The sequence below is a fragment of the Cryptomeria japonica genome, chromosome 11 (genome assembly GCF_030272615.1).
Source record: "Cryptomeria japonica chromosome 11, Sugi_1.0, whole genome shotgun sequence".
In the NCBI taxonomy this organism is placed as follows: domain Eukaryota; kingdom Viridiplantae; phylum Streptophyta; class Pinopsida; order Cupressales; family Cupressaceae; genus Cryptomeria; species Cryptomeria japonica.
This window is the reverse complement of record NC_081415.1, coordinates 176,035,133-176,062,140: the sequence shown is the minus strand read 5'-3', so window position 1 is coordinate 176,062,140 and position 27,008 is coordinate 176,035,133. Positions and strand designations below refer to the sequence as shown.

The 27,008-nt window shown below is 34.2% G+C and overlaps 1 protein-coding gene across 3 annotated transcripts in view; it reads right to left on the bottom strand.

Annotated features, from left to right (window-relative positions):
• LOC131036929 (cation-chloride cotransporter 1) overlaps positions 1-27,008 on the bottom strand; it is a 122,729-nt gene that overhangs the window by 22,112 nt on the left and 73,609 nt on the right. For all 3 annotated transcript variants that reach the window (XM_057968939.2, XM_057968940.2, XM_057968941.2), the window contains exons 7-9: positions 14,202-14,263; positions 13,635-13,886; positions 13,426-13,540 (exon numbers count right to left, since the gene is read on the bottom strand). In XM_057968939.2, the coding sequence (XP_057824922.2) occupies positions 13,426-13,540; positions 13,635-13,886; positions 14,202-14,263 (429 nt within the window). The remainder of the gene's footprint in view (positions 1-13,425; positions 13,541-13,634; positions 13,887-14,201; positions 14,264-27,008) is intronic.

Sequence of the window (27,008 nt, the reverse complement as noted above, 5' to 3'; positions counted from 1 at the left end):
ATCCCAAGAAAGGGTAAGGATCAGCGTTCTGTAGACCTTGAGGGCATGATCCCAAGATAGGGTAATGGCCTGTTTTTGTGAACTTTGAGGGAGCCTATAGTAGTTTGGTTTCTAAGCACCTTGACAGCATAATTATTTCCTTCTTTCTTAGGACTGGGCAGTAACAAGGATTGAACATTGCATTAAAAATTATGGAATATGAATAGAATTAATTATTTAGTGTGATAGATTGGAAATTTGCTCAGTAATGATTAATAAATTAATGAAACTATGGCAGCTTCAAGTAGGGAACATTACATTACAAGCACATCTTGTGGACCCCACATTGTGTTAATGCATTGAACAATGCATTGAAAGACATAGGGACAACAGATTGGGTGAAGCAAATGATGGTGGAAGCTAGAGATATCCAAATGTTCATTTGCAACCACCACACCTCACCTACTCTCTTCAAGTCGAATTGAAAGGAGTTCCCCAAAACCTGTTGAGACAAGATATGCCAAATACTTCATTTTGTTAGAGAGGATTCTTGAGGTGCATGAACCCCTACAATTAATGATGGTGAATTCAAAATGGAGTAGATGGCCTAATTCAAGCTCTAGCAAAGGAAAAACCATCAAATGAAGGATCCTTGATGACAATTGGTGGTCCATTGTGAGGTGAAATTGCTGATTTTCATATTAAATTTCTGATTTTGATATTTTAATTTTATTGTTCAATATTTCAACTTTTGAAGTCTCTCTTGTCCATTAATTCTTTTGAACTTTTTGTTTGCATTTTGCAAATGTGTTTGCTCTTTCATCTCACATGTTCTACATGTCATTAAATATGTTGATAGTGATACAGAGTCCCCTAGTCTTCGAGAGAGATATGAGACATTTGATTGCATGCTTGGAAAGATAAAGCAAACAACTTTGGCTAAGGATTCTGATTTGGGATTACATGAGGAACGTATTAAGTCCATTGTGATACGGAGGTGGAAAATATTAATAATGAACATCCCGCTTCATATGGCAGCCCTTGCTGTAAATCCCAAATGGTATACACCAAAGGCTGGAAGGTTGCCTCCTTGTGATGACGAAGAGGAGAAAGCAATACTAGTGAAGGAATTTCGAAAAATTTATTCAGTTGAGGAGTCTACAGTACTTTCACACAATGGCTTGCCTTCGCAAATCTTTGTGGTCCAACATTCAATAAACCAGAAGCAAAGATAGATAGACTTGTATTAGCTCAAATTGACCCTATTAGATGGTGAAGATGGCAAAGGAAGGATACAACATACTGGAGGATGCTTGCCATTCACCTCCTTTAATAGGTTGTCAGTCCCTTTGTTGCAAAGAGGAATCAGTCCACATATGGCTTTATGCACTCCATCAAGAGGAATAGACTTACCTCTAGAGAAGTGGAGAAGGTAATGGCCATGAATAGTGCTCTTCAACTTCAGGATCATCAAACTCCAAAGTATCGACATACTCTAGCTTTACGATGGGATGTTGATCCAAAAAATGTCACCCAAGTTGAGGAGGCACTAAAGGGATTGGTTGGGATTCTATTGGATGAGGCAAACCCGCACAGTGGTAACGACTTAGAGGACTCCAATTTGGATGCAATGTTGATAGATGTAGATTAGGGGCAGCTCTGTATTTTTATTTTTTTTGTATTTTCAGATTGTAATTGAAGGTAAAACTTGTAAATTTTGGCATTTTCCTGTAGCTTTTATACTATAAAATTTTAATATCATATGCATATTGACAATGATTTATGAAAGCAATTTGAAGTAAGTTTTGACATTGTCACATTTGCTAAAATTTGTTTGACTTTGACTCTCATGTGAACTCTCAATTTGACATCAAGAGTTGCCCCATTTGCTAACTTGTTTGGCTATATATATATATATATCAATGTTATCATATGAATATTTAAAATTTCCTTATATATTTTAATTTTTCCTATTTTTTACATAGTCATCCCCCTTTGCCATCCACTGAACTAGCCTGAAAAATCAGGCACCCCAAAACACATCCCCCCCTCCCCTGTCATCCTCATGCTGGAAACTTGGAGTAACATAGCCATAAATTCAAATGTAATTTAAAACATGAATGATAAATATTATAAAATATTCATTGTTCAAACTTAATGTTCAACAATTACTTTTCAGCATACAATATAGCCTCATATAATCAACACAACCACCATAAACTTGAATGTCATTAAGATATAAATGATAAATATTATAAAATATTCATTGTTCAAACTTCAAGTTCAATATTAAATTTTAAAATAATAATATCAAGCTCAACAATCAGTTTTTAGCATACCACATACCATCATATAATCAACAGAACCACAATTAACTCAAATGTTAGTTAAACCATAAATGATGAATATTATGAATTATTCATTGTTCAAAATTTCAAATTTCAAGTTCAATATTAAATTTTAAAATAATAATATTAAGAATATTGAAGGTGTTTCAAAGATTAATGAGCACCTTGCTATGAGGATGGAAGAGAAGGATTCAGACACCACTGTGGTGGGTCCTATAGAGAATACACAAGGGTCTCCCATTAAGGACAAAAGCTATGTTACCAATTTGTCCCTAGGTGACCCCAGATCCCAATCCAGTCCAAACTAGGTTTGGGGTCTAGGTACAGTCCCTTGTGGGTTTGGTGAGGATTTCACCCATAGCCTATGGATCCAACCTAGACAAACCTGAGCAAACTCAAGAAGAATTTTGCCCCTTTAAGCGCCCAGGCAACGAATTTAGACATTTTTTAATTTTTTTGACTTTTTGTTCCTTTTTCAGACTTTAAAAAGTGCCATTCGCCCCCCTAACCCTAAAATGTAACATACAAAACATCCAAAAGGAAAAGGAAATCTCATTTCTCATATTGTGAATTAAAAACAAAAATAGTTTCCTCCATTGCTTAACTTATTTTCTTGCTTGCTATTGCAGAAATAGAGTTGAAGATTGATCATTGAACATTCCAAGCTGGTTGTTCTATTCCTACACATTTGCAAGTGATCATTTATTGTCAAGGAGATCGTAAAGAAAGATTTCTTCAAAAGAGGTAGGTTTTCTGAAATTTTTGGTTTTTTTCCTACATTTTATTTTACAAATAAACTCTATTCTTTTTCAAATTCCATCTATTTCAATTCTTCAAATGTGTTGTTTATTGAACTTCTTGTTTTAAAGTATTATAATGGAAACTATTTCTAGCTCCATTAACCAAGCTTGATTCAAAACAGATCCAAACTCTCCTCTTTGGAATTATGTTGAAACAGTACAACTTCCAGGTGGTGAAGATTAAGTATGTTTGGATTTGTGGTCATTGTAATGTTAGGTATTCAAGCTCATACAATTGAGTGAAAGGCCATTTGTGCAAGATCCCTGAACTAGGCATCAAATTGTGTCCAAGTGAAAATGATAAAGGCCTTCCAATGTACAAGTCTTGTCATATATTAAAGAGCAAGAAAAAGCAAACCAAGCATCACGTCGTAAATCAAATCATCCTTTGGTAAAGAAATGATCTCAAGAGATGAAGACCGCTCCATCGCCTTCTTATATTCAACCTGCAGAGAACCATTAGTTTTTGTCCATATTCAAAGAATGTGTGACCTCTACACATAAGAGATCAAAGGGACCATTGGAAATGACATCGCATAAGGAGTGTAATGAGATTGTCTATCAAGACATAGCAAGATGTGTCTATGTGAATGCACTGGCATTTAAGGTTGTTCACTTACCATATTGGCAAAAAATGGTGAAATCAATCAGTGAGGCTCCAAAAGGATACGACGACTCAAGTTTTGAGAAAGTGTGTAACACCTTATTGGATAAGGAGGTAAAATTTGTAGAGAACTCCTTAAGCCCATAAAGGATTTGTAGGTCAAACAAGGGTGTCCATCGTCTCTGATGGATGGAAAGATGAAAAAAAATGTTCAATGGTCCATGTTATTGCATTTATAGTTAATATTCTTTGTCAAGCCATTGAGGAAGTGGGCCCTTGAAATGTTGTGCAAGTTATAACAGACAATGCCAAAAATTGTAGCGATGTTGGGTTATTGGTTGAGGAGTGTTATTCACACATTTTTTGGACACCTCATGCTGTCCACTACCTCAACCTAATGTTACAAAAAATTGACACCAAGGATCAAACAAGTGTATGTTGAGGCCAAAGAGATCCAAATGTTCGTCACCAAACACCATATGTCACAAGACATATTCAGAACATTCTTCAAACTGAAGTTGCTGAAGGTAAGTTAAATAATAAATATGCTTCACTTTAGTAAACTTTTTAATTTTATTTTTCGTAATTTTACTTTACTTTTTTCCAAACAGGTTGCTAAGACCTACTTTGCCTCAAAGACAATTGTGTTGAGACAACTTGTGAAGGTTCACGAGGCACTTTCTAGCATGGCCATCAACCCAAATTGGTCCATATGGAGGCAATCTAGCACTCCAAGAGAAACATTTGGTGAGGTCACGTTGAGTATCTCCTCAATTTCATTGAGTCCATATTGAGCATGATCCGTTATACCAACATGGATAGGCCTTTCTTGAGTGAGGTATATGATGGCATCAACTAAATGATTGAGAAGATGAAATTCATCATAAATACAAAAGAGCATGATCCTAAAACAAATTTCTTCAAAGAACTACACAAAATCATTGTAGAGAGATGGAACAAAATGACCACTTTGTTGCATCTTCTTGCATTTGCATTTGTTCATACATGATAGCCTCGGTAAGATAAATGATTGAATGAGAGATAAATGAAGTCTCTCATTCAATCATCTATCTCATCGATAGACTATGATAAGACTTCAGTTATCATTCCTTCGTTTGATGATTATTATAATTACTCTTAGATATGTTACTTTCGTTTTATCTTATATCAATAATAGTACGCATGATATACGATCTAGCTGTGAGCGTATCCCTTGATTCATATATATAACCTGGCATATAAATCCCGATTAACAATCGGGTTCTTAACCAATGCCTAAATACCGATTAACATCGGTTCCAAATTGTAATGCACAGAATACCAATTGGTATCGGGTTTATTGTTAATTGCATTCACACCGATTGGTATCGGGTTTATTATTAATCGCATACACACCGATTGGTATCGGGTTTATTGTTAATTACATACACACCGGTTGGTATCGGTTAATTCAATTATGATTTGAAGAGGCACAATCAAGTAATATCTCGATCGGTCTTGTCTAATAGACATGACCAGTCAAGGTATTGCTTGATCTCCTTTATTTGCATATATATATATCGATCAATGAAATGTGGGAAGAACATCGAAATTAATAAATGCTCTTTCTCCATCTGCAACATACCATATAATAATCAGATTTATTATATTGTGAATTAACATATACTTGAAAGGAAAAATAACCTTGAATATAACTTGCACCTTGAATTGAAAATTGAAATACATTTACAGCATTGAGTTCCAAATATTATAGTTCTCAGCTCCCTTTTGTAACATCAAGAGTTGGCCCCATATGGAGATCCTAAAGTTGGTCAAGGGTACAAAGCAACACTTTGGAAACTCTTCACTAATTGTGACATGCAAGATGCAATGGGGGCTGAGTTCATGGGTTTTGCACACTCATTGTCATCTTGATGCTCTTTGGGATAAGTATATGGTCAGTTCTCATAGTTGGTGGTCTTCCATGGCGAAATATACACACCTACAACTGCTTGCAAGCAAAATTTTATCACAAATTTTATTTTATTTTTTTAACTTTTTAAAAAAGTTTTATTTATGTTTTAGTTTACAAATAAAAATTTAACATTTTGTACTCTAAACCAAAGAAGCATAAATCGGGAACAAATCGGAAAAATCGCAAAAAAATTGTGAATCGGCCAGATTTCCGATTTTTTCCCTGTAAAAATCGCGATCCCTATAATGTTGTTGACTGTCGACTTTACCTATTTCCTCTTATTTTCATCGGCATTTTAAAGTTTAATCGCCATTTCAGAGTGTTTGCCCCCGCATTTTCCTGCAAACAAAATTGCCTAATTTTTGGCGAGGGTTTCTGACCATATTCATCAGGGTTTCATTTTTTTCGGCTATGGTTCCTGGCGATATTCGTTAGGTTTCATTTTATTTTCGGCGAGGGCTTCTGGCCATATTCATCTAGGTTTCATATCCGTTTGTTGCCCTATCAATTTAGCGTCCACTAAGTGTTTCTCCAAAGTCGCACGAGCCTTGAGTCGCACATGGCCCCGTGTTTTTCTATCTAATTTTTTTTAATAAAGTTGAACAGATACTATTAACAAAAATTAATATTATTTTATAATTTTTTATTAAATAAGATCTATTATATATATATTAAAATATTATTACTATATTCTAATATAATAATGATATACAATATATTATTATTATATTATAATATAATAATAATATATTTATATTAATATACTATTGTAATATAATAATATACAATATATTAATATTTTAATATATAATATTAATATATTGTATATTATAATATTACTATATAATAGTATATTAATATATTATTATTATAATATTACAATAGTATATATATTTTAATATATTATTACTATATTATAATATAATAATAATATATTAATATTAATATAGTATTGTAATATTATAATATACAATATATTATAATATAATAATAATAATATAATATTAATATACTATTATATAGTAAAATTATAATATAATTGTATATTATAATATTACTATATAATAGTATATTAATATTAATATATTATTATATATTTTAAAATAATATACATGTTTTTTGAATTCAATTTTTTACCGATATTATAATATTACAATAGTATATTGATTTTAATATATTATTATTATATTATAAAAGTAAGAATAATATATTAATATTAATATACTATTGTAATATTATAGTATTATAATATAATATTAATATAGTATTATATAGTAATATTATAAAATAACTGTATATTATACTATTATATAATAGTATATTAATATTAATATATTATATAATAATATACATGCTTTTTAAATCTGATTTTTTCCCGATTTTTTCAAAAAATCTTATACTTTTGATTTGCCGATTTTTTCCCCAAACGATTTTTGCTTCCATGCTCTAAACTCTGTAATTTTGTCTTAATAGATTGCTAGTTCATCTACATCTAAGAGGAATTGAAGCACAATCTCCATCCACTCAATAAAAAGCAATCAACTATATTCAAAAAAAAGGCAAAGCACTTGGTGTATGTGCATTTAAACTTGCAACTCCTTACATACAAACAAAGTGGCTACAAAGAAGGAAATGGGATCTCGAGCCAGAGCATATTGACTTGGATACTTCCACTTCCCACTTTGCTGCAATTGATGTTGACGATGACTGAGCCAACTAGTGAGCATGGGAGTGCTAGTGTCAATGCCACCAGCACTATTTGTGGTTCTTCTAATTTACCACTGCCTACACCATCTAATATGGATGGTAATGATGATATTTCTAAAGAGCTATGACTTTTTATGATGATGATTGATTGATGACACTTGACATTGTTATTATTTTTATTCTAATACATATCATGACCTTCAAATTTGACTAATATTTGACTATTAATATGGTGATTTCATTTATTATATAATATGAAATGCTGTGTGGTATATATATGTGTATGTGTGTGTGTGTCCGAACATGCAAATTGAACTCTTGAACCCAAACTAGTACCTTAGTTTGCAACATTTCTTTACCTTGCAGCAAGATAGCAAGGATATCAGTTGTGTTTGGGAGAAGATCAAAATGATCTATCAAGCATAAGATTTGTCTACCTTAATTTCTCACTCTAGAATAGGAGCACTTGTGTAAACAAACTCACTTTGCAACACAAGGCTTCAACAATGTCTATTTTTCACCTTAAAAAGAAATATAATCTAGTGAGACCTTGGACAGCTCCATCTGGTATGGTTAGTCGAATACAGGCGGTGCCTCTGGGGTAAGCTAAGGCAGGCCAGTATGGGAAGTATTGGTAGATATTCAGATAAATCTTTAGCCTTCTTCTTTGCTGAAAAATTGGGACATATCACTAATAATTTAACAGATATCAACGCTGTTTATAGAGGGATGCAATAGGCTCTCAAGATTGGGTGGCAAAAACTCCACATTGAATGTAATTCAAAGGTAATCATCAACTTGATATTTGATCCTCAAGGATTCCATTGCAAAAATTGAAAAATAACGAGAGTTGGAGAAGATTCAAAGCTTGCAAGTTCCAGGAAGTTCAATTCATCCATGTTTCTGGAGAACGCAATAAAGTAGCGAATGGGCTAGCTAATTGGGCTCTTGACAACCACAGCCTCATTTGTTATAGTTCCCCGGCTCCCCCTCACAGTTGGCCAACCAAGCTTCAAGAGGATCTGAGAATGATTCTAGATTTCAATTTGTCCCAATGAATTCTAATATGTTTCCTTCTCTCTATTTCTCCCTAGACTTGGACTAATAGCTTTCAGGCCTGGCATGGTTGAATATGTACACTTCAATTTTTATCTAATATGATAAAAAACAAAAAAAATTATGACTAATATTATCTCAAGCATCACAGGCCTATATGGAACCAAACCAGAAATTTTTTACCTTCTTTCCCTTACACCATACACTCTCTCCCTTTATTTTTATTATAATATGATTTATGAATATTTTGCCACTAAGATTTCATAACTTAATTTTCATATCGCTAACCTCTATTGGTTGATGGAATGTTAATGTCCAAAAATAATTCTATACATTATTCATTGCCTCCCATAATCCTTATATTGGCTGAAGCTTGTTGTGGGTTAGCTAAAAAGAGGAGATTCTCTTGACAACTGTTGTTTTCAAAGTAACTTGTAACCACCCGCAAATGAATGAATGACTGCAACCACTAACCAAGTATGGAAACAAAAAGGATTAGAGAGCTTGCTGCCAGTTAGGACGTAGCCACCAAACTTCATTCAAAATGTTGCCATTTTTTAATACGAATAAACATCTATGGCTAAGCAAGTATGGAATGCCTTCAAATAGACACCTAGGCAGTGTTTGTGTGTTCCATGACACATTGAAAGAAATAAATAAGAGAATGTAGCACCACACTCAAGCCAAAATGAAGGAAAGACCTATGCAAAACATTGAAAAATCAAAAGAAAAACAAAATTTGTTAGAGGAAATCTTTTTGGGTGTGTAGGATGACACGATCCCCAAAATGCTTCTAAATCAGAGAGATTATATTAATGTCCACTGATAACAAATAGTTGGTCAGCAGGGATCAAGAGAACAGCAATATACAATAGAAAGTTATAGGAAGAGAAACCTAGAAAGGTCCCACTAGGGGGAAGAACGAAAGTAAAAGTAAAAACAGCAAGGGACCACCAAAACATGCGATCAGAATATTGGTACAAACAGTCAAGAAAGGGGAACAAGAACCCCAAAAAGCAAAGAGAAGACATAGGAGAAAGATGAAGATCATCAAGTATCACTATTTAGACTAGAAACGGTAAAGAAATAAATAAGAGAATGTAGCACCACACTCAAGCCATAATGAAGGAAAGGCCTATGCAAAACAGAGAAAAATCAAAAGAAAAACAAAATTTGTTAGAGGAAATCTTTTTGGGCGTGTAGGATGACATGATCCCCAAAATGCTCCTACATCGGATAGTTTATATCAATGTCCACCAATGACCAATAGTTGGTCAACGACTCAACAGGGATCAAGAGAACAGCAATATACAATAGAAAGTTATAGGAAGAGAAACCTAGAAAGGTCCCCCTAGGGGGGAGAACGAAAGTAAAACTAAAAACAGCAAGGGACTACCAAAACATGTGATCAGAATATTGGTACAAACAGTCAAGAAAGGGGAACAAGAACCCCAAAAAGAAAAGAGAAGACATAGGAGAAAGATGAAGATCATCAAGTATCACTATTTAGACTATAAACGGTGAAGTCACTAAAGCCGTCATCAATCATTGTCAAGGAACCAATAAAAGATCTAACAATGCTCATCAGGGAGTGTCGTGGACTAGAAGAGGAACTCCCACTAAGACTACATTTAACACCCAAGGCCAAAGTTGTTGGAATGATTTGCCATTGCGCCAAAAGCTCGAACTATCAACGCCCGATTTAACCTGACCCACAGAGACAATTAAGCCATGTTACAAGTCCCCAAGGTGGTATTGACCACAAAGTCAACAATCTCCCCCTCAACACCAACTGAGCCTTCAGCACCCACTGAAGGGAGACTTGAACCCATGATCCAAGGCTCTGATACCAATTGTTGGAATCGTTGGCCATTGCGCCAAAAGCTCGAACTATCAATGCCTGATTTAACTCGACCCATTGGAGGCAGCTAAGCCATGTAATGAGTCCCCAAGGAGATGCTGACCACCAAGTTAACAAAAGTAACCCATGTAGTAATGAAAAATCTTGTAATATGTATTTGACCATATAACTAGGGAGGTGGACATAGAGAGTAGATTTATGCCAACAAGAAGTTGGGTCGCACCATCAAGAAGAAACAAGACCACGATGCTAAGGGCGAACATGTTGACACATAAGTCATGAGAGACGTCTCACAAGTCTATCCACATCTATAAGAGAGGTATAGCAATATCCAAAGGCCATTTAGGGCATCCAATCTCTTGGACGTGCTGAAAGGAGGTGATCAACCTAGGGGATCTAGAATCCCAAGAAACTGCATATATGGATCTATGCCGAAGGCTGATGGCCCCAAAATATATAAAGAAAGAAAGAGAGATTGTTGCCTAAGTCCTTGTACAGGCAGTCATATCTCCATCAGATCTCATAATAAATAGGCCCTCTAAAGACGAAATTCTCCATGGTTTCAACCTCTTGGAGGTAGCAAAGATGGCAGATCCACTCAAGGTGAGGAATAAGATCTTGTCTCAACCCATAGTTGACAAGAACACACCCTTGTTTGGCCAAGGAGAAACCTCAAGCCATGTGACCAACATCGGACATAGTGAGGGCAGCAGAGTATACCATCTTCAACCTATAGAAAATGCTCAATGCAAAATAAAAAGCATCAGAGAGAAAACCAGATATATAAACATGCATATTGGCCTAGCAAGGAACCAAACACTATCCAAAATCTAATGATGAACAAGGGTATATACTACAGAGATTCTCAAAATCATTGAAACAGAATTATTCCAAAACATTTCTCCAAAGCTTCTCTTCTCCAAGCATCAAAGATCATTTGTGAAAGATTTCCTATATGCAGTAGCTATTCATTACAGAAAAATAGCATGTCAAAGGTACAAATTGCAGATAAGAACAATAGACTCAATTTCATTCAAACACGCTTTACAATTAACTACATTAGCCAACAGCTCAACAACATCATAAATAAATTAAATTTCTCTCAATCACCAACTAGTCTTAACATTTGTTGAGATGATGTGGTGATAAGCCAAAACCATGGACAGATAAAATTTGCTTCAGACAGTAACCAAATCAAAGTATAATTAGGGTTAGCATATGCAAAATTGCTTAAGCTTCTTTGTAGTATAACCATAGCTGAGCAAGGTCTAGATTAGAAGTTGGGTCTGCCTATTTCATTTCATTAAGATTCACATGATGTAAGAGCCTCTTGATATATAGCTATTTTATGCAAAGTATCAGAAGCAGAAGCTTGAAAAATGGCAAGAACTGTATTACAGGGATTAGAAATTTCAAATTGCTAGGTTCATATTCAACCAAAAACTTGCATATACATCATCTAGAAAATGACAAAAAATGAGAAATGACAAGAAATGAAAATTAACACAATAAAGGAACAGTTCTTCATGTAGGGAGAATAGAAGAAAATTGTTACTATTAAATCCTCCGAAAGGCCAAAAACATCCTTGTAAAACCTGGAAACATCTATGGGAATTTATTGTTTCTGGGAGACATCTCATCCAGCTTCCCGTTCCTGATATAGTGATGTGATTAGCTAAGTTACCCAGTTCTTTTGTTTTGGGTATCCTCACTCTACCTGATAGGATGACAGGTCGGGATACAGGCAGGAATCCAACCTGGGTTCACCCAGGGCACAGCCTCGCTATCCCAGGTGGTCCTACCATTCTCAAATAAATGTTGTAGGATGCTATACACACACTCCAAGCTCACTGCAATGAATCTGCACCTTACACTATCTGGTTATTCGAGTCTTTGACTGCCAATGTTGCAGAAAGCAGAATGGCCATAATTCCAAACCACGTGCCCAACTAAATATTAAAAATAACCCCAATAATTAATTTTATTTATATATTATCTTATACCTTATTTATTAGATCATGTATTATATTTTATATTATAAATATGAATATAATATTATAAATTATAAAATTATATATTTATTTTATATAATATTATCATTTATATAGTTGTAATATTGTGTATATATTGTACAGCTGAGCCCAGTCATACCGAACCTGAGGAAAAATGTTTGCTAAACTGGCCAACCTTGACTCCATGCCTGACTCTATACCTGAACCAGCAACTTAGATATATAACTGTAACCAGATTCATATCGGAACCACTTTTATGCTTGCATATTGAAAATCTTAAATTAGAGTATCACCCATGACCCAACTACTGGATTTATGCTTTCAACTAAATAAAAGGAGACATCATTTAAAAGAGGCACAAAGAGGAGGTAAGTTTATTTATGGATAAATGTTATGTATATACATGCTTTGATGTTAGGCATGTAAACTATTGGTTTTATTATACTAATTGAAGTCTCACTTAACTAATAAAACACCCTTTAATAACAACCTCCATTTTGAATATTATAAACCTATAATATACCAAAACATTAAATGGACACTAATATTCTAGTACCCTTCCTTAATGTCTACTTAAATAGCTTCCCAATACAAATATTTTGAAATCAAAACAAAAAGAACACTGTGCCATGTCTTCAAAAAGCGTGAATATCTTATTCATCTGTCTCATTGTGTCCTCGAGATTTTAAAGCAAAATTATTTCTCGGCCTCTAAAAATTTTGGGGATATGGCCCTGGATAGAGATTTATGTTGTTCATTGTTTGATATTATCTCAAGATTGTATCAAACGATTGGAGAGTTAAATAACTATGGGACTTTCTTTAGAGGGGGACTACCAGTGAGCTCACAGAAAGAAAGATTGCAAGGGAATACCTATCAGACATTCAATTTCTCAGCAACAAAATAGATAGCAATAATGTGGTCTAAGCCATTATACTACTGCAAGCAGGATGTGAGCCATCACCCATAGATAACAACAATAGGGGCATTTCTTTCAATATTAAGGGATTAGCATTAGTTGTAGATAAATCCATCAATTTGAATTTACAAAATGTGCATAACTAAAGGTTTATCACAAGATTTGGTCTGAAAACATTTACTTACTCAAAATTCCAATAGATTATTCCATCTGAAGCAGGAATACCAGCCCTGTTGGTACGCTGATACTCAGCATTCCAGTTATTCTTGAATGTATGCCATCGCAATCCTGTAATTTTTGCTGTGAATAAGATATGAATTAATTCATTAAGGATAATTAAAATGTCCAACAAACAATAAAATATAAAATCATGATGGTAACATATTGCACTTACATTTATCATGAAGCCTCGAAGAGGAAAATACACCAATAAAAATGCAAAATAGTGACAGCAGAACAGGAACAAGGAATGCCGGTGCAACCTTGTTGATTATTTTCACCCCACCGAATACAACAAAACACAAAAGTATAGTTACAACTATTCCATAAAGTTGTAAATCATGCAAACTTGGGCTCAGAATAGTTGCTACAGGAGCTCCAGTAGGTGCCCCTGCTATGGAAGTTGTATTCAAGCTTGTTGCACTCTCTGCAAGAAGAAGAATAAAGAAAAAGCCATCTCAATTTTAATTATAGCATCTAAAAACAAAATTGTGTAAAGATTATAGAATAGATACAAACGTATATGAGTGGAATTGTGTTTGCCATTATCAATTGATCAATCATCAAAGCAATATAAGGAACATCTCTGCTAAGACTAAGACCAATAATACAATACAAAGAATTTGGCTTCCATATGCATGCTTCATTCCAGCCTACTATCATCTTGACACACCAAACCCAATCAATGCTCTACTATTTACTGTGATAAAGGAAGTTAATATAAAAAACTTTGCTACATTACCTTTAAAAATTCCAGCACCTGGTACAGCATCAAGAAAGGTCTCAACAGCTCCCAGAATATATCTGAAAATGTATCCCGATGTTTAGAAGAACATCACAAAATTGACTAAAAATATACAGCAAGCAAAACAATCTGCTTCTCATACAAAAAATATATTATCAAAAGAAGACTTGAATTAATCAGGTTAGACTGAACATAACACACAAAAGGAAAAAACTCAGATAATGTTGCCAAATGATAAAATCTGTCTAATTAACCAACTAATATATAAATAATTTTAATGTAGAAGGCAGCAGCCAGATGTTTGGTGGATGGCATGATATGGGTACAATTTTCATACGAAAAACACATGATACAAACCAGGATTAATTAATCAGGACATATTGCCATACAGCACACAAAGGAATACAAATTGAGATAACGTTGCAACATGATCCTATCTATATTATTAACTAACTATTATACTTATTGCAGTAAGCAACAGCTTGATATTTTTGGATAGCATGATTTGGGGAAATTTTAACATGCAAACAAATGAGCATAAGCAAGAAAGATTAGCATAGAGAAAAACCTAAAAGAAAATGAAAAGAAAAAAGAGAGAAAAACTACTTTTTTTTATTTCAAGGCATTTTAATAGTGTAGAGAGAGAGAGAGAGAGAGAGAGAGAGAGAGAGAGAGAAGGAATCTAGGGTGAAAATCCCTCACATCATCAAGGGGCAATGCCTCTCACAGCAGTCAAGCTGGGTTGAGAGGCAACGTCCCTAGCACACTACCTATCATGATACAAGGTGGGGTCAAGGGGTACAGCCCCACCACCAAGACCAATTTAAATTCTTTGAAATCACACAAACCTTCACGGGGCATGCTATTTTTCATAACTTTATCAATTTTTACCAAACTCCGAGACTCCCCCAAATCATTCGAAGAACACGACTTTCAAGCTTTAAGATTTTAATGTTGTACATTGTCATTTCTAGTTTTGACTGTGTTCATTTTTTTCCTTGACATTTCGGATCAAACTCCATGATCCTTCATCAAGAAGTAAAAAAAGAGAAGAGAATTGTGAGATAGTTTGCAGACCAAGCCAAATAAAAGGTGGGAGAATAGTAGTTGGGTCCAAAAACCAAGAAGACCAAAGAAAAGGGAGACAATAAAAATAAGAAAAAACTAAAGGAGGATAATGAAAAGAAGATAAAGAAAAACAAAAAAATAAACAAGAGGAAAAAGAAAGAATAAGGAAGAAGAGAAGAAAAAGAGAAGAAAAATCTGAAGAAATTAAACACAATGAAGAGTTAAAAAAAGAAAACCAAAAGATAAAGAAGAAGATCAGTGAGACAAAAAAATAAGCTAATAAAGGAGGAGAAGAAAAAGAATTAAGAAAATGCAAGGAAAATAGGAAGGAAATTAAGGGTAAGAAAAATCAAAAACAAAAAAAATACTAAAAGTAGGCAAAAAATTACAATAAAAAATGAAAAAAAAAGTAAAGTGAAGACATAAAACAGGATAGAGGAAGAAGGTAATCTGATTTTTTTGCTAGAAGGTAATCTGATTTTTTTCCAAAACATATCATTGTGGATTTTTCTGTGGCCAGGGTTTCAGCATGCGAAAATTTTGCTTTTGGCAATTTCTTTGAGCAAAAAATCGTGGTTTTCAGAGGGTTTTCTGATTTTTTTCCAAAAAGATTCATGCAAGGTTTTCCAAATCTTCTTCCACAAAAAATAATGCAGGGTGTTGCTTTTGGGGGGGGGTTTACCATTTTTCGACAAAAACGAAGGTGTGATTTCAGCATCACATCAAAGGTTTGATGATTTTTCCACAAAATTGTGGTTTCAATTTTTTGCTGATTTCTTATCAATAAAAATCGAAGTTTTTTGAGAAGTTGATCTCAATTTGTTTAGATAAAAGGAGGGATGGCTCCATTACCCAACATTATGTTGGAAGGTTCAAAGGATTATGGTAAACTTGGTTGTATCTAGAAGTTCTACAGAACCAAGGAGGGTCTCAATAGTAGGCTCATGTCCCAGAGCGTTTTGAGAAGAAGGGAGCAGCCTTCTATGCATTAATGACCAAATGACTTGCAGATTATATCAAGTCTTCTTTAGGGTAGTTATTAGGATGACCATTAAGGGAGGGTATTAAAGTAATATTGTAATATTGCTATAATGGTCATCTTAGTCATTTAGTTAGTATTTAGAAACTTTTATTTATGTCTTTCATCTTTAGCTAGTTTTAGGAAGTTTCCTTTTTGTCTTTCGTGTTTCTATTCTCGATCGTTTCCGTTATGGAAAGATACTCTAGTATTCTCTATATAAGGAGCCTTCATCTTCGTTGTAATTAATATATAACGAATTATCATTTCAGAAAGGACAACATTGACCTCTTGTTGAACCTCCTCAAATGTTGCATTCTCACAAAATCTCATCTACAAATTTGTACAAGGTGATATGTAAGGCAATTCAAGCTTCCTCTCATGTGCATTCCACAATAATTGCACATTGTCCTCCTTGGCTCTATACACCATGGTTTAAAAACTAGACATGTGCTTACTAAAAATTTTATCCCACGAGTAATTGCAGCAATAACTCGGCCACGAGTTTTATCAATAAATCACAATTACTACTATGAAAAAGAACACCAAAAAATCACGAAAACTACCAAAAAATGAAGGGAAAAAGTCATCCAAAATTTTATAAATAATATGGAGATTGCATTTTATGGAGATTGCTGAGTAATTGCAGCAATAACTTGGCTACAAGTTTTACCAATAAATCACAATTACTATTATGAAAAAGAACACCAAAAAATGAAGGGAAAAACTCATCCAAAATTTTATAAATAATATGGAGATTGCATTTTATATTTTTTTCTTACATTATTTTTTTAGACATGAGCAAGTAGAACAAGAATGGAACAGCTAGGGTATGTTAAAGGACATCATTCTATGTTGAGCAACAACCAGCTAGGACACATCCTTGTTATTGTGTGGAGTCTAGATATTTTAACCTGAAGTTGTTGTTGCAGGTGAGCAACGACTAACAAGTTCAAGACTTCAATCTTTAATCAATATTTAATACACATTACTAATTTTGTTACCAAACCTTCAATAGCTACAAAGGCTATGCTGCTACACAGTCACCACCATCCTACTACTTCATACCATAAAAATATATTGCCCATGGTGTATGCTTGCAAGTACCCTAAAAAATATAAATGCATAAGCCTCTTGCAAAAACCTTGTATAAAACTTGTGTAGCATGACAATCAGTTATGCATTATTTAAAGTTTTTACACGCTTTAAATAACTAAAATTTATATAAGTCATGCATAGATTATAATTTATTATATACTTGTAATAAATAAATAACTAATGCACATATTATAATTTATTACATGTAATACAAGGTTGTTAGAAAACTTATAATGAATTAATGATCTTTAGATTCAGGCAGTTTAGGTGCTATTAATGGAAAAAACCAAAAATAATATTGGTAATAGTTAATACCATAGTTTTAAGACTCGTGGACTCACCACGGACTCGCAAGACCGTGGGAGCCACGAGTCGACTCGCCAAGGACTTGCGAGGCGAGTCCTGGCGAGTCACTATGAAAGACTCGCGAGTCATTTGCAAGGACTCGCGTAGCCCAGAAAACATGTCCAGCAAGCAATAAAAGTCAATTTTTTTTAATTTTTTCCCCTCATTTGGCAAAAGAGATCTAGGTAAGGATTTTTCCTCTGGTTTTTTTTTTTCATTTGAATCATTTCCATGTTTTGAAAATCCAAAAAATATTGAAAAACAAGGGGATATGCTGCCAAAAAAAATTCTATTTCCTTTCCTAAGTTATTTCCTCATATTTTTTTCTTGTTTTTGAATGTTATTTTTCCCAAATGATTCATTGTCATTTTTTTTGTTGATTTTCCATCAAACCCTGCTGATTTTTTATTTTTTCATGTTAAATCAGCAATGGCAAATTCAACTCGAAGGGCAACCCCAAGGTCAGGAAGACAAAGAGATCAAGCATGGAAATATGGGATTCCAGGAAGCAAAAAGGGGGAGGTCACTTGCACCGAATGTATGAAATGGATGACCGGTGGAATCAATAGATTGAAATACCACCTTGCACAAATTCCTAGATATGGTGTGGAGATATGCCCCAAAACAACTCCTGAGATTATTAGAGAGATGAAGGCCCTTCTTGTTGAGCATGATATGCAAAAGGAAGAAAGGCAAAAAACAAAAGAAGCCATGGCAGCTGCAGTGAATCCCATATTGTCCACTTCGGGTCCCATTAGTCACACTCGTGGTCGTCAGTCACTTTCATCTTTTGGTGACAATGAGGGTGAGGCTAGTGGCACTCCTGTTAGATTAGACCCTAATTTTTTTGTACCACGCAATGTTCCAGGTGCACAACCTTCACTTGAAGGTACAGGATGGAATAGAGAGAAGCATGAACAAGCAAAGATAGCAGCATCAAACTTTTGGTTTTACAATAATATACCTTTCAATGCAGCAAACAATGTGTATTGGGAAGGTTTGGTTAATGCATTAACAGTTGCGAGTAAGGGGTTTAAGGCCCAAGAGCGGTACACTCCCCCTTGGCCCAACTGATGGCAAACTTTTAGTCATCCACAGCGGGTTGCCTACCTGACAGAGGCCTAGTTTCTGCTGACCTCATTGCTCTATCTCTCTCCCACACTAGTGGTGAATGTGAAGTATACATCTATTATTAGTCAATTTCCTTTAAGATTATACTATTATCAATGAGATAATTCCATACTCATTCCCTAGTGAGACCAAGGAGAAGTAGGTGCAATAGGATGCCCGTAGCGCTTATCAGGCCCAAGAGCGGTACACTCCCCCTTGGCCCAACTTGTGGCAGATCTTCAGTCATCCACAGTGGGTTGCCTACCTGACAGAGGCCTAGTTCCTGCTATCCCATGGCCCTATTCCCTTGTATCTTACTAAGTTTGGGTATGCAATTTATCCATTCATCATTACTTACTAATTAATCCATGGTTTCTTTATGGGACTAATCCTTGTGATCTTAAAATCACATTAATAATGCAATTCAATACTGACTTGTAATTTCTATAAATGTTTGTGTATGCATTAGCCTTCTTCGTATTCACTTCCTCAGTGAGATCAAAAGGATTTAGACGCAATGAGACGCCCGTAGCGCTTATCAGGCCCAAGAGCGGTTTACTCCCCCTTGGCCTCACTAATGGAAGACCTACAATTGCCATAGCGGGTGATGTACCTGACAGAGGCCTAACATCTGCTGACCTCATTGCTCTACCCCATTTCACTAATGGTTCATATCAAATTTATGATTAATTTATTCTCAATTTAAATGCCAGCTTATATATATATATATATATATATATATATATATATATATATATATATATATATATATATATATATATATATATATATATATATATATATATATATATATATATATATATATATATATATATATATATATATATATATATATATATAAAGTATTTTAAATGCCACATGGATATGCCTAGTTATCCACTATTCTAATTTGAATTACTCTGAAGTCATACCCATTCAATATCTATTTGGCTGATAATAATATATTTTAAATTCATCTTACGAGATGGAACCCTCGTTGCTTATCGGTCATGGTATTTGCCTCTGTTTATTGACTAGAATAATTCGTTGATTCAATCTTACCCTACAGGATGGCAAGATCATAGCTCTGATACCATTTGTAATGTCCCTTACTCAATATATAAGCACAAAGATGTTTGCCTGAATTTCAGATTAAAAAGATAAATCAGAAATGGAACAAAAAGTAACTCTCCTCCAAGGAAAACCTACTAATTCATACAGAAAGTATTTTCTTATAAGTTATACATATGCAGCAGAGTCTTGAATTAATTACTTCTTAAACAGTTTGTGAATATTATTCCTTGATTACTTAAATTGGGAAGACACAGGGTATGATCTGGTTAGCCCATCCGTCCCACTCTGGATCCAAAGCAGTCATCATGCCCTTTTGGCTTACTTATTGTGGCGAGGGTCTTATCCCCTTGATCATCCCTTGTCCCACAACTTAATTTGTTAAATCATGTCAAAGTGGCAGCAGATGATAGAAGGGGCTTAATTCCGCCAGGCCCAAATCCAGTAGCAGTCACATGCCCAACTGGCCTACTGATCTTACATGAACCAGTAGGTGGTCTACTTGGGTGGTCACTATCCCTCCTACACGTCTGCTGTCCTCCCAGACAGGTGTTCATTTTCAGTAGTTTCCTACATACAGTTTAGAGGCTCATTTTATAATCAATTGTTATAAAACATTTTCATCTATTTAATTCCGTGATGTATATTAATTTTGTGAATAATTAACCAGTATATTCTTCCCTTCTTAATTATGGTTTTCCTTTTATTAATATCATATCATTCACAGATCATTAAGTTAATACAATTCTTTTAGATATTGAATTTCATTTCACTGTTAACTATCCATGCGTGTTAAGGATTTAAGTAATACGGTCTGGTTTCTTACAGACCCTTATCTGTCTTATTATCAGAGAATTAAACTATGAACATTTGAAAACGTACTGATTTTGTAGAATTATAAATACTGATTTCACACAATAATTGAATTGAATCTTTAAGCGGATGGGCTCTTACCTGTCCGAAAACCCTCATATGGTTTCTACATATGTGCCGATAATGTTCCTTCTTGTTTCGTTATCGTATGGTATGGATTAGATAAAACGATTCACATCTTTATGTAGTTCATATTATTATCATAATATATGGATTTGGTAAATCGTAATCATAGTATTATTGTATTAATAGGATGCAGTGACCGACTGAGTCATTAAACCTCTGAACGGATTCACTAACTTCCTGAGTGTGCATACGTACCTGAGACTTCCGCCTTGGGTTTCCAGAAGTTCGTGACTGTGGTATTTTTCCTTCACCGAGTCTCCCCTTCTTCCCGTGTGTGTATTGCTGGAGGAAGGTGGTCAGGTTATTTAATTTTCTTGACAAGCCACGACCCTTCCTAAAGGATATGACTCCCCCTTGAGTCGTGCCTTCTCTAATTTAAATTTGTCATTATTAAACACAGCCCGATGCATTAATAATATGATCGGTGATTTTGTAATAAACAAGTTTTTGATATGATTTTATATTTATTAAATAACACGTTATATGGTAAGTGTAATATATTCAATATATCTATTTTATGTTTTAATAGTATTTTATGGTAAAACTTCTTTAATAGTTAATATAATATTAATAATTGAGATATGAACGTTACATTAAAATAAAACAATAATAATAAATAATAATCATAACAAATAATAAACATTAATAATCATATATTAGAGGAAAATCGTGAAGTCTCATAAATGAGACGATTTTCCAATATCATTAAATGTTAATTTATAAATGTTTTTAATTATTGTATTTATTTAATCCAATGTCCAAAGAGGGGTTATGACACATTGATAAGATGGCACCTGATCCTGAGTTGAGAGACAAGGTTCTTGATGAGTTGGAGGTGAGATTTGACATTTGCAATTGCTCTATCTTTATTTATAAATTTGGAAAGGTTCATTATTGAATTTGAGTTTGACACTTTGACTATCTATTTATGAATTTGGAAATGTTCATTGTTCAAGATCTACAAGAGTGCAAAGGGGAGACTCTTCTCATCACAACTAGCAATTGATAGGAGAGGAAAACAACAACCAGGTAAAAAATTTAGTAACTTAGTTCAATACTACAAGAAAAAAACTACAAACTTGATTGTTACATTTTTTTCTCAATTCCAATATTCCTAATCTTCAAAAGATAGTCGTCTGCGTTTTGTCTCAGCCATGCAATGCTTCTGGGTGTGAACGAAATTGGAGTGTATTTGAGAGCATTCACACAAAGAAGAGAAATAGATTGACACAAAAACGTCTCAATGATCGTCTTTGTTTAGTACAACCTTCGCCTTCGAGTTAGAAAGGTGGAAGGTGTTTCACATGAGGCCATTGACTTGGATGAAATTGATCCATATGGTGATTGGACTGTGAATGAACAAAATGATGGTGATGATGTCCTCCTTACAGAAGAAGAAATTGCAGAAATAGAGAGAGGAGCAACACAAGAAGCAGAAGGAGCAAGATTGGATGAAATGGAGGATGAAGATGAGGACTTTGACTTTAAAGAAGAATCATCTCACCATTTAGATACCACAACACCCACTGCTACTACTTCTAGCTCAAGGCTTGAAAAATTGAGCTATATTAGGAGAAATACAAAGAGGAAGACGTAGTCTTCTCTTTAGTTTGTTCATTGTTGTTTTTCACATTTGGGGTTGGACATATCATTATATGTAATTTTATAAACATTTATAAACTTATGCTGCTATTATACATTTTAGAGTTGAAACTATGAGTATGAATGATGAAATTTCAAATATTGAGTGTTTGTAGATCATATGACATGTGTAATGTTTCAATTATGGCTCTTATGTTCTCTAAATGCATTAATTTCTTTATGTTTTTTTTTGTAAATCTACGGTCTTTTTTTTTGCCGAGTCTTTTGCGAGTCTTTCACGAGTCCAAGTCTGAGTCCAAATTTTTGGTTTGCCGAGTCCGTGGCGAGTCCGAGTATTAAAACTTTGGTTAATACAATAAGCCATTTTAAAATTCAACAATAATGAAACCGGTAGTTTATATGTGTCAAAATGTTGAACTTGTTTTTTGGTTTATGAAGCGTATCGAATGAAATGATAATTGATTGTTCGATGATTACAAAAGAAGAAGAAATCTCATTAAATAGAGATTACAAGAGTATCTTTTCATAACAAAAACAATCTAGAATAGAAACATGAACGCCAGAAAGGAAACTTCCTAAAACTAACTAAAGACGAAAAACATAAAACGAAGTTTCTAAATACTAACTAATGTCAAATATTACACTATTATTTTAATACCCTCCCTTAATGGTCATTCTACTAACTACCCTATTGAAGATGTGACATAATCTATAGGTCATTTCACCACGAATGCAAATAAGGCTGCCCCCTTCTCCTCAAAACGCTCTACAACATGAGCCTACTATTGAGACCCTCCCTAGTTCTGTAGAACTCCTAAATATAAAGTTTACCACGGTTCTTCCAACATGATGTTGGGTAACAAAGCTATCCCTCCCGCTATTCAAAGATACGAAAAATCAAGATCAGCTGCTCAAAAACTTCACAAGTCTAAAAGAACACAATTTTGCCAAAAAAATCGTCAAAAGAAGCAACACCCATGATTTTGTAAAAAAAAATTCAAAAACTTTTGCAAAACACCATTCGCCCTAGAAACCCTAGGTGCAACCCAAAACAAGCTACAAGAAACCACGATTTTGTAGAAAAAATTGTCAAACCCTTGATACAATGCTGAAATCACTGTCAGCAAAAACCTTGATTTTGTAAAAACGATAAAACCCCATGACCATGATTTTTAGGACAAAATCATGCAAAACCTATTGGATCTTTTGTCATTGATGTCAAAGAATCATGATCAAGGTTGTCTAGCAATTATTTGTTTGAGCTACTTGGTTGCTTGGTTGAGCTACTTGGTTGTCTACTTGAGCTACTTGGATGCATGCTTGAGTTGCGTGCTTGAGCTAGTTGGTTGTTTGGTTGAGCTGCTTGAGCTACTTGCATGAGTGCTTGAGCTGTTGGGTTGCATGCTTGAGCTACTTGGATGCGTGCTTGAGCTTCTTGGTTGTGTGCATGAGCTTCTTGGTTGTCTGGTTGAGCTACTTGGGTGTCTGCTTGAGCTGCTTCACTGTCTCCTTAAGCTGCCTACTTGTCAACTTCTCTGTGCCAAGTCAGATTGCCATGTCACTCATTTGCCATGTCATCCTTTGTAGAGTTTGGCGGGGAGTCAAAACCCATTAAAAACGTCTTCTTGCATTAATAAAACTAACAGAATTATTTTCCTTAAAAAAACATGGTATCATTGTTTGAGGTGGTGAATATTGAACAATTGTCATATATCGTGGGCTTCAGATTGTGTTTTGACTGACAATTTTATTATTGTGTGGTTTCTATGTGAATAAAAAATATAATGGTTGGCTGACTTCTGTATGGTTGCTGGTGTATGTCTTTCTTCTTGAAGAAATTTGTTGCTGGTTTGTGGGTTATTTTACTTATTTTAGGTGTCGAATTTATGCATTGGGGTGATGTGGGATGTACTTGAAGATTAATTTCACCGAGCAATGGATATTATCTAAGTTTTTACACCTTCAGGACAAGTTGGAATTCAAGGCAGGATATAAACAAATAAGTGAGAAGAACTTTCAGTGTATAATTTTTCTTAGAAGTCATTGCTGGGCATTTCTAGTGTGGAAATTGAAAAATGTGCAGAAGAAATTTATATTCATGTTGTTGCTACTAAGGAAAGGGATATGGTGACATTTGGTTCAAATTCCAGCTCAACAACAACTAATGTTTCTTATTATCTCAGATCATTTTTAGGGAATGAAAAAAAGGGTTTTCAGTGATTGAAGTGTAGAGTATGATATTAAGTATCAGAGTTTTAATTTTTTTTTTGAATAGAAGTTGGTGCTTTGAAGAGGGTTGGTGCTCTCACTGAGTTGGTAATAACTTTTGTAATTTGGGTTGGTGCCCATTTGTTAATGAAATCTATTGTGCATCGTGGTTTTTTACCTGAAAGGAATTTCCATGAGAAAATTGGTGTTTGCATCTTCATGTTTGCTCTCTCTATGTTTTATGAGGTTTCATGTTTTTAATAGTTTTAAAATACCGATTCACCCCGCCCACCCCCTCTTAGTATTTTTTGTGTGCTCTTCAAAACCCTCCCTTATTTTTATAGAAAATATCATGCAAAAACCTTTCATGATTTATTGTAGAAAAAAATCAGAAAACCCAAAAAACAGCAACACGCTTCATGTTTTTTTGTAAAAAAAAATCAGAAAAACCATCGGGGGAGAAAGAACCCACAAACAAGAAGACGGCCAAAAGCCCTTCAAGAAACGCCTTCGAAAATCTTCAAGAAAAATCTCGATATTTTTTTCACAAAAAATCAATCAAAAAACCCTTTTGAAAATTTCTCAGGAAAAATTCAGAAAAAAACCACAATTTTATTTAAAAATTCTAAAAAAACTTTCAAACAACAACACCACCACGATTTTTAATAAAAAATCGTAAAAAACTTCTGGAAATAAATTCCAAGTAAATACCCACGAAATTTTTTAAATAAAATTTGTCAAAAAACTTAACCCGCTCTAAAACCATGAAATTATAATTGACTGTTTGATATTACAAAAGAAGGCGAAAGCTCCTTAAATAGAGATTACAAGAGGATCTTTCCATGATGGAAACAATCGAGAACAGAAACATGAAAGACAGAAAGGAAACTTCCTAAACTAACTTAAGACGAAAGACATAAAAAGAAGTTTCTAATACTAACTAAATGTATAAGATGATCATTATAGCAATATTACAATATTATTTTAATATTGAACTCTAATTTGAATGTATATAAAAAGGAAATCAGTAATCTACATGTTTTAAAGCATAATTTTAAACATCAATGCAGGTTTTAATGTTCAATAAATTTGCCAAGTTTTTGCCTGCTCTTGAATATTTTTTAAACTTGGGTCACCTGAGTAAGTGCTAGTCTGAGTTTTAAAAATATGTTCTATACATGTGCCATGTTTTCAAATAGTCTTTTGGCATTACCACTGCTAGAGCAATGATGAATATCCAAAAGATGACCTATTCTCCTCTTTGCTGAAATTTGACTCCAATTTGAATTTATTATATGAATTTATTTCCTCTACAGTTAACTAAGGGTTGTGGCTAAAAAGAAATCAAAAACATCTTTGAGAAAAAGCATTTTCCCTTAATAGAGATGTTGACCTAAAGTAGAAGCCATCATAAAGGAAATTGCCTTCGTGAACCTAAAACCAGAGAGAAAGGTTCTTTATAGTGTTAAAACTTAACAGTGCAAATAAAGGTGTTGGTGTTGGAAATAAGCCACACCCGGACCGACAATGGACTGGTCCAAGAGGGGCCAGTAGCTCAGTGGTAGAGCACTCCAGCAGCATATGGAAGGTCCTAGGTTCGAGTCCTAGCTGGTCTATGTCTCAACAAAAGGCTTAAAAACTGATTTTACTTCTGGTGACCTAAATAGGAGATAAAACTTGATAGTGCAAATAAAGATTGTGTGACTCATAGTGGAAAGATTGGGTGACTCATAGTGGAAGAGGAATCACTCATTTCAATAGATGAAATGATCAAAAGATACATGCCTAACTAGAAGTTGAACAACACACTTCAAGAAGTTTGCATTTTATGTAAAAGGCTGAAGTTTGGTTAATGTCAAAGCTGGGAAATGTAATAGAGAAGCTAACAAGGCAGATGATCTGTTAGTGAATAGAGGCACTAGGTAAGAACACATTTCATTGTATGAAAACTTCAATGCAGAAAATTAGAGATCCCTCCTCTCAATCCTCATTCCTGAATTGTTCTTTAAACTAAGGAAGCTTCATTAATTGATTTAAGGCCCAAAAAGGCAAGTATATTATAGATGTTCTTTCGCTAAAATCTACTAATGAAAATTTAGATCCTTAATTCATTTCTCGATGCTGTAATAACAATATATCATGTTTGGCAGTTAGGCATGTAAAGAGTTTGTGACAGTTGTGAGAGAGCAGCAATAGGTTAGATTAAAAAGTACAAACTATCAGTATGCCCTACCACCACCACCTCACTCACCATCCCCATGCCCATCTCCACTAAATTTTCATTC